The sequence below is a fragment of the Symphalangus syndactylus genome, chromosome 12 (assembly GCF_028878055.3).
Source record: "Symphalangus syndactylus isolate Jambi chromosome 12, NHGRI_mSymSyn1-v2.1_pri, whole genome shotgun sequence".
In the NCBI taxonomy this organism is placed as follows: domain Eukaryota; kingdom Metazoa; phylum Chordata; class Mammalia; order Primates; family Hylobatidae; genus Symphalangus; species Symphalangus syndactylus.
Window position 1 is genome coordinate 122,753,914 of NC_072441.2, and position 18,017 is coordinate 122,771,930.

An 18,017-nucleotide genomic window follows, 5' to 3' on the forward strand; every position below is an offset into this window, starting at 1 on the left:
TTGGATGTTCATTCCACCAGTGAGGATGGGACTGAGTGAATGTGATCTGGTCAGGGCAGGTGGTAGGCACAAGAGTCTCATGTGACCCAAAATTTCTCCCATCAACATCTTGCCATGGTGTTTAAAAATCACAATCACAGGGTTATTCCTGGGGGGTAGGACTTTATTTCCAGGAATTTCCTCATTCAACATAAACCAACATAAACATAGAAGGGGAGACATATTAGCCCATACACACTTATTGTACATTCGGCACAGAAGGGATTCTTTGACAAGCCAGCCATGTGCTGTCAGAGACCAGGTACCTGGAAGGAACAGGCAATGAGCTGGGTATGTTGCCTCAGCAGTAGGCAGTGTGATGCAACAGTTATAAGGGCTTTGCAGCCTGACTGCCTGGATTCCGAGTCCAACTCACCCACACCCTCGCTGTACCATCTGAGACAAGTTATTTCATCTCCCTGTGCCTCGGTTTCCCTCCTCCATAAGTGACGATTAAAATCTTTGCTTCACTTCACTTCTTCATAGGGTAAATGTGTAATAATTAAAGGAAATAGTGCAAAGAAAATGCCTGGCACAACGTAAGAGCTTAGTGACTCTTAACTCGTGTGGGGAGGGAGATAGAGAAATACAGAACAGGGAGGGCCTCTAGGGAGCAAATCGTTCTGTCCATGCATTCATTCACTGAGAGCCGACCGAGGGCCTCCTGCGGGAAAAGCCTAATGCTATGGCCAACAGAGAATGTCACCAGTGGGACTCTAAGTAGCTTGTGCACCAAGTCATTGTAGGGATGCTAGGGTCCCAAATAGGGACTCAACATAAACTTCTTCCATTTTCCAGTTTTGCCTGGGGTGGGCTCTCAGAACAGGCCCAGGGCTGCCTAACACGGACTCACAAGCCTCCACACGCAAAACGTTTTTTTGAAGAAACAAAGTTAGCTTGTGGAGCCAGGGTGCCACCCAGTGGCCAAAGGGCACAATACCACACAAAGGCATCAGCCCACCTCTTTGCAGAGCAGGACCTGGGGCCTGAGGCCCCCACCGATGCTGTAATGTGGGGCCCATGGGGCATCTCCTTGCACAGACCTGCACAGATAACAATCCCAGATAAGGGAGCCAGCGGTAGCTGAAATTCACATGAGAAAATGAAAAATTGATCCATAAAACCCAACAAGGGCTAAAACAATCCCTTGGAAAATGTCCTTACTGTTTCCTTTCTCCCAGGTCACATACCTGTGGCTGCTGCCCAGCAAGACCAGATGGTCTGTCTTCACGGTGTAGTGGCCAAAGGGCACGTGAGCCATGAGGTAGCAGAAGTGGGCTGCCTCCACAAGCCCCTTCCCAGCTGCCGGAGGAAGAGAATAAGACTCAGTCACGGAGCGCACCCGTGTGGGGAGCCATCATCTGGGTGGGATAGGAGACAGATGGAAGAGTGGCCTCGGGGGTCAGAGGGGAGAAGCCACATGGGACTAAATGAATGAGCCTTTCACAGCATGAGTCACAGACCCCCAAACCCCACTCCTCCTCCCACCAGCCCGTGTGGCCTCAGAAGTCACATTTCTCTTCAGCCAGAATAAGGCACGATTTCACCTTCTCCCTAAAGGATTTTTTATGAGGAATTCTCTAAACCATTTTAGTCTTTCCTCAGGGTGAAAAATGAGTTTGAAATGCCTGCACCTGAGCAAAGAAGGCGACTACTGGGAGTGGCCATTCTTAAACTAGGCTTCATGAGGCACCATTGCTTTCCCTGCTAAAGTCAAACATAAAAATCACATTAATTACCAACATGTTTTGAAATGTTCTCCCATACATTTTCCACTGCCTCAAAATTGAGTTAATTGAACTAGATACAATACCTAGCACAGTGCCTGGCCCCCAAGAAGGGCTCAACAATCATTAGTTCCATTCTACTCAAGGTGCTGCATGGCCTCCATCTGACTTGGCACAACCTTACCCATAGCTATTAAGGTTTAACAGAGCAATATTTTAAAAAGCCCCATGGGAGCACCATGATTTCTAGATGCTCTGCTTCTTGGCTAAATTTGAGAACCACTGATCTGGAACACTCAATAGCCCCTAAGTGTTTATAAGGCCACATTCACAGAGAGATGATAGAAAGACTACAGGGTTAAACCCAGAGTGGTTCAGGCAAAAACAGAATTTCCTATCTGATTGAACTGGGTCACTGAGAAATTTACAGCAACAGGAGGCAAGGTGTCCTATGCGTTAACTCCATCCATAGGGGAATCTGACCCAGGGCTAGAAAATCAGCTGCTGAGAGGAGTCTCCTACAGCAGCAGAACACCAAGTCTCAGGGGCCTGGCCTGCATTCACTCACAGCAGAAATTCTGTGAAACAGAGAGGCAAGAAGGACATGTGTTTCTCTGGAGTTTCTTTCCCCAAAACATGGAGGCTCCTGGGTCCAGGAAAAGCCTAGGGCATAGACTCTGGCCCTACCTAGAATCTGAGAATCTAAGAGCAGGATGTTTAAAGCAGACCTGGATGGGGAGGGGAGGTGAGGGGAGGAACAGGGAGGGCAGGTGAGGGGAGGGACAGGGAGGGGAGGGGAAGGGAGGGATAGGGAGGGGAGGGGAGGGGCAATGCTGGTGTCGCTTACCCAGGGTGTCCCCGATGGCAACAATCGCACGCTGATACAGCTCTGGGTCCCCAGCCTGATTCGACAGAATCACAGCCAAGTGAGGCCTCCAGTCTCCCCACTGCTTTTCTCCACAACACTGAAAAGCACCAGAAAAAATAACTTAAATGTACAATCATTTAAGAATGGCCAGATGTACATAAAGAAGGCTGTTATCTATTTCCTGGTTCAGAAGCGGTCAGAGAATGCCCACTCTACCACCTGCAATGCTGCCATTCATTGATTTAGAGTTCTCATCTTTAAAAAAGTAAAACTGTCAGAAGCACACAGACAGATACGTGTACATGCATACATACATACATACATTCACAGGGATATTGGAAAATGGATAAATAAAATGACACTGCTCACTTACTATTTTTCACATTTCTCCCCAGTGCCTGACCCCCAAATAGCTAGAAACAAAACTCAGAAAAACCCTGAGGCTTCAGTGGGAGAAGGAAGATCAAACATCCTTGGCTCATGAGTAGAAGAGGCCACAGCCTGTCACAGAAGTCAGGGGAACACGGGCCTGCTTAATGTCTTACCAAATGCCTATGTTTTCTGGCTTTACAAAGCCTATCCACACACATCCTCTTATTTAATCTTCACAGCAACCCTATGAAGTCTAGTTCCTACTGTCACTTTAAGAATACGAAAATCAAGCCAAGTGGCCCAGCTAGGACCATGCAGAGGCAGCAGAATTCCACCAGGGGGCAAAAGAGAGTAAGCAGCGTGGTGGAAATGTACAAAGCCCCGCATCAATGGTGTTTTCCCTACCATCTCTCCCTAAGGCTGTCCTACTAAATAAAGGAGAATTTCAAGGCAGAAAATATCAATAAAGAAACAATATAATGTCATGGAAACAACACAGGCCCCAACTCGAGTCCTGCATCTTACTAGCTTACTTACCTAGAGCAAGTTTCTTAATGTCTCTGAACCTTTGTTTCCTCATCCCTAAAATGGAGATCATAATTTCTACCTAACAGGTTATTGTTGATAATAAAATAAGATAGTTGTGTAAAGCACATCGCATGGTGCTTCACATTTGGTTTGTACTTAATCAATTACATGTAGGTATAAATACACACACACACACACAGTTGGAAGCTCAGCAGAGGAAAGAGGTGATTTGCACAGCTGCCTACCTTCCAATTTGTTATGTAGATAGGTAGGGCAGGAGATTGCCAATAATAACTAAGATTTGGAGGTTAAAACCATTCATAATTACTTGGTCTTTGTAATTATCCCAGGGAATAAAAGATGCTTTATTCAACTCCATTTTATACCCAGTCCTTGTTGATCTGGTCAATGCAGTGTGAAGAGGATGACAAAAATAATGGTGATGATAAATCATAATAATAGCAGTTCTCATATGTCACATCGAACCATGAACCATATCCTGTGCTAAGCATTTCTCCTACCAACAATCACATGTGCTAAGTCCTATTATGACCTGCATTTTAACATGTAAGCCAAACTGCTTCTTTCTGGATCTACAGAAACTAGCAAAAGAGAAGGAAATCCCTTGCTAAACACACACACACACACACACATAAAGAAAAACTTAGAGGTCATTATTCTGTCTCCTCACTGATGATTTGAAAAAGATCACTATAAATCAGATCAATGAAGAGGTGGAGGGGACACAGGAGAGAGAGGGAGAGAAAGCACCAACATTTATTAATTAACGAAAATGGGCCAAGCATGATGGTTGATATGTTCAGATGTTCTCTCTCCCTTAATTTTCACAATAACTCTACTGGTTAGGCACCAAAATCCCCATAAAGATTAAAAACTGAGGCTCTGTGAGATTAAGACACAGAGCCAAGTTCCCCTGACAGAAAGGTGTACACAGAGTCCAGGTTAAACTTGTGTGAAACCCACGTCTGTGTTGTCCTGTTGCCATGCTTTTCCACCACCCCGTTCATCACATGGAACTGAAGTCCAGCCTTTTAGTAGATGCTAAAGTGCTGGGAAACTCCCTAAGATCAAATACTGCATTGGCACATCACCTCTGGCTCCTCCGTTTTCTCATCTAAAAATAGGGGAAATTTAGCTAACTCTACCATTACAAAAAAAAAAAAAAAAAATGAACCATAGCTAATTGTATCACTTCCTGCATTTAGTGCTTCGTGACATAATGCAATTCCGTTGTGGAGCACAGCCATTCCACTGAATTGTGAGACACACTCTGTGCTACAAAATAGCCAGTTGATTTGATGATGGGGCATGTAAATCATTTCTCTTTTCTTGGAATTAGCCACAAGCCATAAGAAGGATAAAAAAGAATGGAAAAGTGTGAGGTCGATTTTTATTTAAACTAGCGTTCACCAAAAACCCAAGCCTCGAGATAGGAGAAGAGGCTACCAAAAGTAATGGAGACTGGACAGAGGTGCCTCCATGTCCTGGGAAGCCAAGAGGACATGAGGGAGAGGACCCCACAGCTCTCCCCATTGGCTGGAGAGCAGCAAAGGCAACTCAGGCTCACATGGAAAACTCCGGGTCCTGCAGAAAATGCCAGATGGCCTGGAATATGGCCTGGCCCATCCTCTGCACAAACCTAATATAAATAACTGGAAATACAAATCCAGGAAAGATTCAACTCCTTTAAAGTTATGTAACATGAGAAAACAAGCACAGAATGTACACAAATACACCCTAAGACAGAAGGAGGAAGGTGACATGAAAAATAGAGGGGAGAGAGCACATTCACTACAAAAATGTTACTACAAAACAAATGAAAAATTGTCACCAAACATTTTGTCATGAATTTAAGTAAAATAATGAAACAATTGCTTCTATGAAGCAAGAGCATAATCTGAGTTATTAGAGCTCAGGAAATAGATGGTGGATAATAGGAGATGAATGTAATGTGCAGAGCTCAGGAAAAAAGTAGGGGGAAGTTGAAGAAATAAAGACAAACAAAAGAGCACAAAAGCAAGAGACACCAGTGACAACACAGTAAAGGATAGAGGAAGGAAAAAAGAAAGGAGGGAAGGAAGGAAGGAGGAAGGAAGGAAGAAAAGGAGGATGTAAAGGAGGGAGGGATGGAGGAAAGAAGGAAGGAAAGGAGGGCAAGAGAGGAAAAAAGAGAATAAAAAATTATAATTATAATTATAACCCAAATTATAATTATAATCCAAGAATTATAATCCAAAATTATAATCCAAGAAAATATTCCTGAACTCTAACATATGAATGTACATATTAAAAGGGAATGCTATATATACCCCAAGGAAAAAAATGGATCCAGACAGTCAACACCAGGGCATAATCTAGTAAAGTGACTGGACGTCAAAGGTAAGGAAGGAATACTTTGGGGCCAAAAGATCAAGTCTCCTATAATGGGAAAACTATCAAGCTAGCCTCAGACTCTCAGCCATATCAACTCTAGAAGATTGAAATCGAGTATGTCCAGCTTTGAAGTGCCAGTGTGCAGTGGTGGGAAACATTCCTCCAGAGAAAGGAAGGGCAGCCCTGCCAGGGGAAGACTGCAGAACAGGCACAGGTCCTCTTGTCATTCACAGCAGAGCAGGCAGCTTTGACACTTTGGGAAGGCCAAGGTCTTCAGAGTCAGACAGACCCGGACAGATCCTGACCCCACTACTCACTATCTCTGATCTTGGGTCATCTTATACCTTTGGAGTTCAGTTTCCACATCTGCAAAGCAGGAAGAATGTTTCCTACCTCTATGCATTAAACCAAATAATATGCATCAAAGCACTTAGCACAGGGCCCGGCACATGGTGATTAACAAACTATTAATATTATCATCACTTTTGCTCCTGAAAGCCATCAGTGCACTCCTGAGCAGTCCCCACCCCCTCAAGCCCTTGGGATGCCTGGGTGATAAAGGAATCCTGCCACAGGGGTACCGTGGCTGCCTGTGGAATCCTCCCCGACATGAGCTGGAAGAGGGTCTGCAGTGGGTCATTGAGCGCCAGCGTGCTGGTGAAGCTGCGGAGAGAAGGATAGTCAGTGAGGACCACGCCCAGGGAACCTCTTTACCCATTGCCCACAAGGCTCAGGGCCTTGCATAATTCTATTAGATTTTGGCAGCTTCCTTAGGAACATGAGCATCTCTTTGCTTTCTGCTGTGCCTCTGTCACAGCCTCCTTTGGGGAGAGATGGCAGGATCCTCAATCTACCGCACACCCCAGCTAGATCTCATTGTCGGGGGTATTTTCTGCACCTTGGTCTTGATGGCCTAACTCTAGAATAACCATTTCTGTGGGCCTTCTTCCATCACTGAGATGACCCACTGACATCTCAAAGGTCCCCTGGAGAGCCACAGCAGTTTATCTGGAAGCTCTTCTCCATGGGCACCCCCCTTCTCAGCCATCCCGATCTCCCACTCCCTGCAGCCCTCCTCCACGCCAAGCCCACAGCACTCAGTGCCGTTTTTCTGGCTCATCAAGAGCCTGGGTCTGTAGTGCTTTTGCTCACAAGCGCTAAACAGCCATTTTCAGTAACCAAAGAGGCGTGGAACAGGGGCCAGAAATGATCCTGCTGATGACAAACCATGGGATATGCTTAACAAGGATATAATAAGCTCTACAGCTGATTTGAGATTTAAGCTTACTCAGTGAGAGGTATTTTTCACAATTCACTGGGCCCCATCAAAAATCAATGGCCCAAGGCAAAAATCTGTAGCAGAGATGTATGCTACAATGTGGGGCTGTGGGATGTTCATTTTCAAAGCCCAAAGGAAAATCATCCTCAGAACACCATCCTTTATTTAACAGCACCCTTGCCAGAGGAGCTCCGAGCACGTATCACAGTACAACTTCTGTGTTCCTCACCATTCCAGTCTCAGAGGATAATAAAGTGCACCGTGGTGTCACCAGTCTCCAGGAAGACTGAGGGGTGGAGTCGTCATGAGACTCAACTGAGGCCAACATCCAGAATGGGCCCACTGGTGGTGCAGCCATTAGGCCCCCGGACTGAACTTAACATGGAAGTGTCATTTTTTTTTTTTTTTTTTGAGACAGAGTTTTGCTCTTGTCACCCAGGCTGGAGTGCAACGATGTGATCTCTGCTCACTGCAACCTCCACCTCCCAGGTTCAAGCGATTCTCCTGCCTCAGCTTCCAGAGTAGCTGGGATTACAGGTGCCAGCCACCACGCCCGGCTAATATTTGTATTTTTAGTAGAGACAGGGTTTCACCATGTTGACCAAGCTGGTCTTGGACTCTTAACCTCAGGTGATCCACCCACCTCGGCCACCCAAAATGCTGGCATTACAGGCGTGAGCCACCACACCCAGTGGAAGTGTCATCTTCTAATTCAACCTCCACTCAACAGGATTAATGGCCAATTCAAATATAAGTTCAGCTGAGAGGATAGCTTCACAGCTTTAAGCAGCACTAGAAGCTAAACACTTTGAGGCAGCATCTTTCTTGCTGTCTGACCCAAGTCTGCCCCTTAAAGGAGGGTCCCTCACCTCCCCCCCACCACATTTGTCCCTGCCAACCCGTGGATGCTAGATGGAGCCTGAAGGACTTATTCAGAAACCCTTCTCCATCCAGCACCCCTATACCCGCCACCTACATTTGATCCTGGCTCTCTTTCACTCTGTTTCATCTCCTTATTCCAAACTCCTGGCTATGGATCCTTGCTTCCATCTCTAGCTCATCCTGGTTTGGGCATTTTTCCTGGTCCACGCTGGCACCCAGATCACAGTGTGCTGGCGTCATTTCTGACTAAGCACATCCCTGCAGTCTCAACACCTCCCACTGCCACCAATGCAGACTTCTGGATCTCACTGCCAGTGCTAAAACTCCTTTTCCTACCACAGCTCACGACCCTGCTACCCCACACCTCCACCCTACTCTCAGTATCCAGAACCTCATCACGAGAATAAGCAGTAGACAACTGCTTATGTCAACGACGCTCAGTCCCAAGGCTCTAAGGAAGTGATCACCTACCCCTCATTACCAGAACTAGCTGGAACAGCCCCTCCCAAAGAGAGAAGGCTACTGCAATGTAAAAACCTACTCAATTTTTGGAAACTCTCACCCTGGGCAATTTTACTAAAACTTTTTATTCAATTTAGCAGGTAGAAAGAATGTATCTGTGTCTAAAACAGAGAAATGCTATGTCCAGCTGAGAAAAGAGAACATGGAAAGATCCCTGGAGTGTGAGGCTCCTTAGCGCGTCTGGCATTTCTCCACACCCTCATCCTCCATCTTTGGTGAGGAGGCCTCTCTGCCCCACTGGCCTCTTTTGTTAAGTCCCGACTCACCCACTCATGACCCAGCTGTAGGTCCGTGGGTCCATCTTGCTGGACAGGAACAAAGCATGGCCCCACAAGTGGTTCTTCATGGCCCACTCCAAGGCTTCCTGAAAACCAAAACATCACATTCAAGAGTGCCTTTCCCACCTTGCACTCACAAGTTCCTGTGCTTAGGCGCTGCTGCATCCTGAGCAGCGGAGGCTGGGCTTCCAGAAGACTCTTAGAGCCTCATATAAGAATGTGAACAGCCAGGAAGCAGACTGTAGCTAGCACAGTATTTTTCTCTAGGATGTCACCTTCACCAGCCTTCACTTTATCAAAATCCACTGTGCTATTCCATCAGCTTCCCGTCAGACATGGTTGCCAATTGGCCTCATCTCTTTAGCAAAAGTTTCATAGCACTTGAACGTCATGACTACAGTAAATACCAATGTATAGTACACTTGAAAATCACTAAGAGAGGAGATTTTAAGTGTTCTCATTAGAAAAAACATGATAAATATGTGAGGTAACGCATATGTTAACTAGCTCCATTTAGCCATTCCACCGTGTGTGTGTATATATACATATATATCATGTCCTATACCACAAATATGTATAATTTTTGTCAATTAAAAAAATAAAAGATAGCATCATATACAAAAACAAGAAATTAAATATTTAAATGTAAAAATGAATCACAAAAGTACTTCGACTTCATTTTTATAAATTAATTTTGAAGTATAAAAAGCCTTTCTAAATATGACCCCCAGTAACTTACAATTTTGCACAGAAAGCCCTAAAAACATACAGAGCTCCAACAAATCAATAAGTGAGGATCAAAGACTCAGTAGAAAATGCAGAAAATTGATGACAAAAAAATTCACAGATTAAAAAATATTCAACTTCATTGCATTCATTTTGAATTGAATTGAATTGAATTGAACGCATTCATTTCAATAAGAGAAATGCGGGCCCGGTGCAGTGGCTCACACCTGTAATCCCTACACTTTGGGAGGTGGACGGAGAGGATCACTTGAGCCCAGGAGTTTGAGACCAGCCCTGGCAACATAGCAAGACCCCATATCTACAAAACAAATTTAAATTAGCTGATAATTTTTTCTTTTGAGAAAGTGTCTCTCTGTTACCCAGGTTGGAGTGCAGTGGCATGATCTCGGCTCACTGCAACCTCCACTTCCCAGGTTTAAGTGATTCTCATGTATCAGCCTCCCAAGTAGCTGGGACTACAGGCCATGCCATCATGCCTGGCTAATTTTTGTATTTTTTGTAGAGACAGGGTTTCTCCATGTCACCCAGGCTGGTCTCAAACTCCTGGCCTCAAGTGATCCGCCGGCCTCCCAAAGTGCTGGGATTACAGGCGTGAGCCACCACGCCCAGCATTTTTTCACTTCTCAGATTGGCACCTATCAAAGAGTTTGAAACACACTGTGGTGAGGATGTACGAAAATAGGCACTCTTTTGCATTGCTGGTAGAATGAATTGGCACAACCTCTAAAAGGCCGTTTGTCATATCTATCAAAATTACAAACCATATCCTTTGACCCAACACTTCTGCCTCTAGAAATTTATCTTACATATATTCTCTCACACTGGGCAAAATGACAGTGATTATTCATTGCAACATTGTAATTGCAAAAGATTGGAAGTACTCTTAATGTCAAGCTGTAGGGGGTTTAGTTAAATTAATTATAATTTATCAGTAGAAAACTATGCCAACATAAGAAATAATGAGAAAGGTATTTATCTAGGCTATAGAGCAGAGATCAGCAAAATATGGCCTAAAGGCCAAATCCAGCACACTGCCTATTTTGGTACTGGCCATAGCTTCAGAATAGTTATTACCTTTTTAAGTGATTGGAAAAAAATTTTTTTAATTTCATTATGCATTATAATTATATGGTAACTCAAATTTCTATATCCATAAATGAAGTTTACTGAAACATGGCCACACCCATTCATTTACATATTTTCTGTGGCTGCTTTCACACTATAAGGGCAGAGCTGAGTAGTTGTAATAGAGACCCCATGGCCTGCATCTGTCCAATTATAGAAAAAGTTCGGCAACTCTAATATAGAGTGTTTTCTGAGGATTTTGCAAAATGAAAGAGGGAAGGTACAGAAATGGTATACAGTATGCTATTTTTTAGAGAAGAGAAAATAACAATATATGCATAAAATTTCTCTGGATATTTCAGAGAAAAATTGGGTGACTAGGGGGTGGGAGCATCATTTCCCAAGTATATCTTTTTCATATTTTAATTTTTGAATTAAATTGATTCAAATTGATTTTCATTATCCATCCAAATAAATTTTTATGAATTTTGTAAAGTATAATCTCAACTTCAAAATTAAGCTAGAAATCAATCTTCATCTGTTTAAAGTACAGACAGTCCCTGCTTTATGAGTTTTTGACTTTACAATGGTGTGAAATCAATACACATTCGGTAGAAACTGTACTTCAAGTGCCCATACAACCATTCTGTTTTTCACTTTCAGTAGCATATTCAATAAATTATATGAGATATTTAGCACCTTATTATAAAACAGACTGTGGGTTAGATGATTTTGTGGGTTAAGGTAAACATTCTGAGCACATTTGAGGTAGGCTAGGCTAAGTTATGATGTTGGGTTAGGTGTATCAAATGCATTTTTAACTTATGATATTTTCTATTTAATGACGGGTTTATTGGGATATAAGCATTGTAAGTCAAGGAGCATCTGTATTCAGTATTGATAGGAAGCCTTAGATATAGCAGCAGGAGTATTTGTAAACAAACTTCCTGGAAATTAATTTGGTGTATATATAAAGAACCTTTTAAAAGTGCATGCCCTTTATATACCCAATAATTCCACTTCTAGGAATCTGCCCTAAAAAATTTAAAAGATCAGGCAAAGACTTATGTAACAAGATGTGTAAATGGTATAATTTATAATGGTTGACAAAATTGTAAATAGTCTAAATATTCAATAATAGTAGAATAGCTAAATAAAATATGATACATTAATATGATGGAATATTGTATAACTATTTTTTAAACGGTGCTATTGGGGCATATATAATGCCATGAGGGTATTTTACTATATCATCTTAAGTTTAAAAAGAGAACAAAACAACTGTATATGCAATTTTATTTTCTTTTTAATATATATGCATGGAAAAATGCTGGAAGTAAATATATCAAAATGTTAACAGGTATTATCTTTTTTATTTTTAATTTGTATGAGTACATAGTAGGTATATATATTTATGGAGTAAAAAATATGAGATATTTTGGTACAGGCATGCAATGTATAATAATCACATCCTGATAAATGGGGCATCCATCCCCTCGAGCCTTTATCCTTTGTGTTACAAACAATCCGATTATACTCTTAGTTATTTTTAAATGTACAATTAAATTATTATTGACTATAGTTCCCCTGTTGTGCTATCAAATACTAAGTCTTATTTATTCTAACTATTTTTTTGCACCCATTAACCCTCCCAACCTCCCTCCCACCCTCCCCTACTGCCCTTCCCAGCCTCTGATAACCATCCTTTTACTCTCTATCTCCATGAGTTCAATTGTTTTGATTTTTAGATCCCACAAATAAGTGAGAACACGTGATGTTTGTCTTTCTGTACCTGGCTTATTTCATTTAATAGTTCATTGTCTTTTAGTGGTAGAACTATGGGCGTTTTCATTTTCTTTGTTGTGTCTTTCTGAACTTCTTGCATCCTCCATGAAATGAGTATATACTATTCACATAATTTGAGCAGGGGTGAGTGGAGGAGAGGGATGGTGATTGCTTTTTCAAAACAAATATGGGGGAAGGGCATACTTGCCTTCTTCCTTCCATAGTAGAGCAGTCTAGTGAATTTCTCCACGATCTGCGCAGGTGTCTCCACACTGGGGGGGATCTCTCCCGTGAGCAGGTTCGGGGTCCCACAGCTCAGCACTGGCCAGTCCTCATCGGTCAGGCTGATGAGGTTGGCCACAGGGGGCTGCCGCTGGTACTTCTCCAGCTTCTTGCAGTCTTGCATGAGCAGCTCAGCAATGTCAGACCCCACCATGGACTGTAAGGCAAAGAGGATCATCTGGGGAGAATCCTATGAATCCTCAGGCTGGCAGCCCCAGCTGGAGAAGGAAGGCACCAGGGAGCCTGCCTTCTTCACAGGGAAGCCAATTGTGCAAACATAAGGCAGTCCTTTGTTAGATTGCTATATTTCAGACTTCAGCATCACTATCATGGTTATTTTCTGCCTGTCAGGAGCCACAAAACTTACCAGAAACATTCACAATTTCACAGGTATATTATCCGGCTGGTACAATAACCCAGAAACTGTACAATATTCCCAGACCAAGGAAGAAGATCGTCAGAGAAGATCTGCATTAGCAAACTGGCATTGACATTTGAGCAATTTTTTCCCTTGGGGCAATTTGTGGCTTCTTTAATATTGCTTTCATAATCATGCCATAAACATAATCTTATCTATCCCATGAAGACTTAAACTTCCGCCGGCACCTGCTCTCCCACCAAAACAGAACTTACCCCATTCTGGCGACAAAGGAGAACCAAGAGCTGCCACAGTAGAGCCGAGTCTCTGCTCCCCAGTGTCTCAGATTTGCAGCTCTGAGCTGCTTTCTGCTGGCAAAACGTCATAATATCCACCTTATGTACATCTTCCCTACATGGAAAAAATTTAGGGAGCAAAGAGTGAGCAGGCAGACACTTCCCTGTTTCGGACCCCAGCCTCCTCCTAAGTGTGCAAGTGCTGGCTGGGCTGTGGTTGAGATAGAAATCTGACAAGCCAGGGCTAAGGTAATGAGTCTATAGCTATAGGATAGTTATTTTCTTATAGAACAAGAAGAAATTTCAGAGATTCTCTCATGCACCCCCTCCATTTTATAGATGAAGAAACGGAGGCTCAGAGACCTGAAGTCACTGCACAGGATAGCAAGTAAAAGCAGACTTTGGAGTCAGACAACCCTGGGTCTAAATCTGGCTCTGCCACTTCTCTGTTTAGACAAGTTTCTTACCTCCTCTGAGCCTCAACTTTGTCCCATAAAATAGGGGCAGTAAAAGAACCTACCTCCATACAAAAAGGAATTAGAAAATTGTGTGGCATATATTAAGTGATCAATATGATTGGCATTATGATTTGCTCAAGATTATCTAATAACATCAAAGCCAAGTTAGGCTTAGTACCCCAGTGTTTGAATACCCAACTCGCTTTTTTGCCCCATATCTGTATACCTGTGTGTAAGAAACAGAGATAACACTCATTTTTACTTGAGGGAACTGTCAAATGCCATAGGAGGAATACATTTATATAGTAGTGATGATACTTTCCATGTGCGTAATCTGACTTGAGACTCACAGACAAGCCTCGGGTAGGGAGAGCAGGTGTTATACCATTTCTCAGGGGGAAAACTAAGGTTCAGAGAGGGCTAACTGACCTGTCCACCACGGTAGTGCTACTCAGTAAGATGCCTGAGCCTGAGACCCACGTGGGGTGTCATCCAGCAAGGACTCTCTCCTCAACAAAGATGCCCTGAGTTACATTTATCAGAAATATAACTAGACATTTAAAAGCAGTCCTAGTTCAGTACTGCAGAGGGCTCACTTGCACGCTGTTCTGTAACTTGAACACTACTGATCTTATTTACCTCTCCAGGAAAAAGCCACTGTTACAAGAATTGTTTCTGCTGTGATCCACTTGTCAGTGACTTCCCAGGCGATGCTCCACTTTTCTACTAAAATCTCTCAAGCACACAGAACACTAAAACTTCCTACCATGCAGCCTCTGCATAATGGAACTGGTTTTAGATTTCTAAACTGTCATGCTAATTTTTCTTTCTGTCCTTCAACTATTGAATTGCTTGTCAAAATGACTCAGGCCACATGTGGTTCTATCTTGTAGCACAGAGAATTCCACTCCAACAAGGACAGATATTTTTTTCCAAGGAAACCAAGAACAAATCTCCAAAATGCTGATCTGGGCAGGAAGATTTTCTAGGTTTCAGAAGCCCTTACTCAGCAGCGTTTACAGCACTATACCTAATCAAGGGTCCTGAGAAACTTCTCATCTCCTCTTGCTCTTCAGAATCATTAAGAATAACCTGGAATAAAACAATCAGATTTTGCGTTTAAGACTGTGTCCACCCTAGGCCCCTTTCAGTCAAGTCTAGTATCAGACCCCAGGGCCATGGGGCTAGGATGTGGCTCAAGGCCTTGTGGAAAAAGCAGAAAGAAAAAAGTGAATCTTGTTGCTAAAGATGAGACATTGACATCTCAGGAGAAACATAACTGTAGCATCAATTCTTTCAGAGAAGAGCCCCACCCATTCCTGCACCCTCCTAATCCAGGGGGTACATGGCCTAGTCTCCCACAAGAGCATCCCATTCCTGGAGATGCCCCAGCTCAGGCACAGGAAAGCAAGGTAAGCATGTTAGGAGTAGTTGGGTAAGCAGTGTGCCGGCATTCCAGGGACACTGGGTCTTCTTTACCTCCATGCTGTGCAGTTCAACAAGGGCTGCTTGCCCGTCAGTGGGAGAGCTGGGACCTACACGCACCAGCTGACCTCCTGGCCCGAAACTCACAGGAACATGAGGGATGTAGAACTTCATGGGTGCTTTGGGACCAGCTGAGGAGACATCCTCTGACCAACAGACACAGATGGACATTGTTAGCGTTACTTCCATCACTTTTCTTTAGTTTGGGAATATGCCACAGACGTATTTCTGCCCAAATTCTGCCTGAACCAAAATAAGATTCCGGGTGGGTTGTGTAATTAGAAGAAGCCCATGTTCCCTGCTCCAGTCAGATTTAAGCCTCTGAGAAGGTGTCAGAATACAATGCATGGGCTTGATGATTCAGTCCAAATGATAATGCACTCAGCCCAGATTCTCAGTGATGTTGAGAGGCCAAGGAGTCTCTGGCTTTCATGGCCTCTATACTCATGACAAAGTTCCTACATCCAGACAAAGCAGTGATGCTTTGCATCTTGCTTTTGCTTTTCCTAATTCTCTCTGGTCTTCCCTTTCTTAAAAGCACCACTGAGTGCCTCCTTTCCCAACCTGATGATGGATAGGGGCAGTGTCCCCTTCCAGGAATCAGCTATGATGCAATTACTATTATAAGCAAAAAGAGAGAAAATGGAACCAAAGTTGACCTCTCTGCCCAGGAGACCTATATAAGCAAATAAGGTGGACAATGATCCATCCTAAGGCTGACTTTCCCAGAGACTTGCCACCCAGCCTTTCCACATCAGATTCAACCAACTCTTGTGATCATTTTAGAACCCACCAGCCTGAAATGGACTCCAAGCTGCTGAAGCCGGGGGATCATTCCACTCGGGGGCATCTGTGATGTACTGACTGAGCTCATAGCTGCTGGAGCTGAGACCAGACTCATGCTGCTGGAGAAGGTTGGACTCACTAGCCAATGATGGCTGAAAGTTAAAAACAATAAAAACACATAGGAAGAAGTTTCAGAGCGCTGGTCTTCTCAAGTGTCCCTTCAAAGAAACAAAATACATACAGTAAAAGTGGATGTGTTGAAAGGAGAAAAAGATAATCAAGTTGATAGGCATTTGCCAAAGGATATATTATGACCCAATGGAAAGAGTGCAGGCCTTGGGGTCAGGGGCCCTTGAACTGAAATCTCAGCTTTGTCTCATACTCAGCTGCTGTGCCCCTGGACATGTGACTTAGGCTCTCTGAGCTCAGTGCTTTCATCTGGGATATAATCATATCTGCCCTATATACTTCAAGCAATTCATGTATTCATTCATCAACTATTTTTTTGTTTCGTAGAGTCTCGCTCTGTCACCAGGCTGGAGTGCAGTGGCATGATCTCGGCTCACTGCAACCTCCACCTCCCAGGTTCAAGTGATTCTCCTGCCTCAGCCTCCCAAGTAGCTGTGACTACAGGCACGCCACCATGCCCAGCTGATTTCTGTATTTTTAGTAGAGACAGGGTTTCACCATGTTGGCCAGGATGGTCCCGATCTCTTGACATCATGATCTGCCCACCTCAGCCTCCATGAGGCTGAGCCACCATGCCCGGACCTCATTCATTGACTGTTTAATGAGCACCTATTATGCTCCAGGTACCGTGCTTTCCCCTTGGATGCAGGTGTAAAGAAATTCATGGGGCCAGGTATGATGGCCAGCACTCTGGGATTATAGGTGATCTGAGGCCAAAGCAAGAGGATCACTTGAGCCCAGGAATTTGAGACCCCAAATTGCAACATAGCAAGACCCCATCTCTACAAAAAAACAAAACATAAAAAAATTTAGCTGCGCATGGTGGTGCACAACTATAGCCCCAGCTACTTGAGAGGCTGAGGTGGAAGGATGACTGGAGCCCAGGAGTTCAAGGCTGCAGTAAGCTATGATCATGCTGTTACACTCCAGCCTGGGTGACAGAGCAAAACTCTGTCTCTAAATAAAGAAATAAATAAATTCATTGAATTTACATCTTGTGTGCATACAAGTAAAATAATGGATTCAAAAGCTCTTCGGGCCAAGCACAGTGGCTCACACCTGTAATCCCAGCACTTTGGGAGGCCAATGCGGGAGGATCACCTGAGGTCAGGATTTCCAGACCAGCCTGGCCAGCATGGTGAAACCCCGTCTCTACTAAAAAATACAAAAATCAGCTGGGCATGGTGGCACACAACTGTAGTCCCAGCTACTAGGGAGGCTGAGGCTGGAGGATCACTTGAACTAGGGAGGCGGAGGTTGCACTGAGCTGAGATTGTGCCACAGCACTCCAGCCTGGGCAACAGAGTGAGACTCTGTCTCAAAAAAATAAAATAAAATAAAAACTAAAGCTCTTTGTACAGTGTAAGGTGCAGTACATATGTATGTGGCTGCTGTCATTTATTGTTACTATTAGTCATAATAATATGTGCCCTACTATATTAAGCACTAAGTATACAAAAGAAATTGACCTCATACAAACCTAATAAGGGAGATAAGATTAATACAAGACTTTCGAAATTAAGACCCCATCTCTGGCCGAGCGTGGTGACTCATGCCTGTAATCCCAGCACTTTGGGAGGCCAAGGTGGGTGGATCACAAGGTCAGGAGTTCAAAACCAGCCTAGCCAACATGGTGAAACCCCGTCTGTACCAAAAATACAAAAATTAGCTGGGCAT

General features: G+C 43.7%; 1 protein-coding gene across 5 annotated transcripts in view; it reads right to left on the minus strand.

Moving 5' to 3' along the window:
* Positions 1-18,017, minus strand: part of SEC16B (SEC16 homolog B, endoplasmic reticulum export factor) — a 111,074-nt gene that overhangs the window by 16,400 nt on the left and 76,657 nt on the right. For all 5 annotated transcript variants that reach the window (XM_063627434.1, XM_055255692.2, XM_063627435.1 and 2 more), the window contains 9 exons: positions 16,159-16,303; positions 15,360-15,511; positions 14,911-14,972; positions 13,402-13,537; positions 12,695-12,925; positions 8,878-8,975; positions 6,510-6,591; positions 2,614-2,731; positions 1,230-1,341 (listed from right to left, as the gene is read on the minus strand). In XM_063627434.1, the coding sequence (XP_063483504.1) occupies positions 1,230-1,341; positions 2,614-2,731; positions 6,510-6,591; positions 8,878-8,975; positions 12,695-12,925; positions 13,402-13,537; positions 14,911-14,972; positions 15,360-15,511; positions 16,159-16,303 (1,136 nt within the window). The remainder of the gene's footprint in view (positions 1-1,229; positions 1,342-2,613; positions 2,732-6,509; positions 6,592-8,877; positions 8,976-12,694; positions 12,926-13,401; positions 13,538-14,910; positions 14,973-15,359; positions 15,512-16,158; positions 16,304-18,017) is intronic.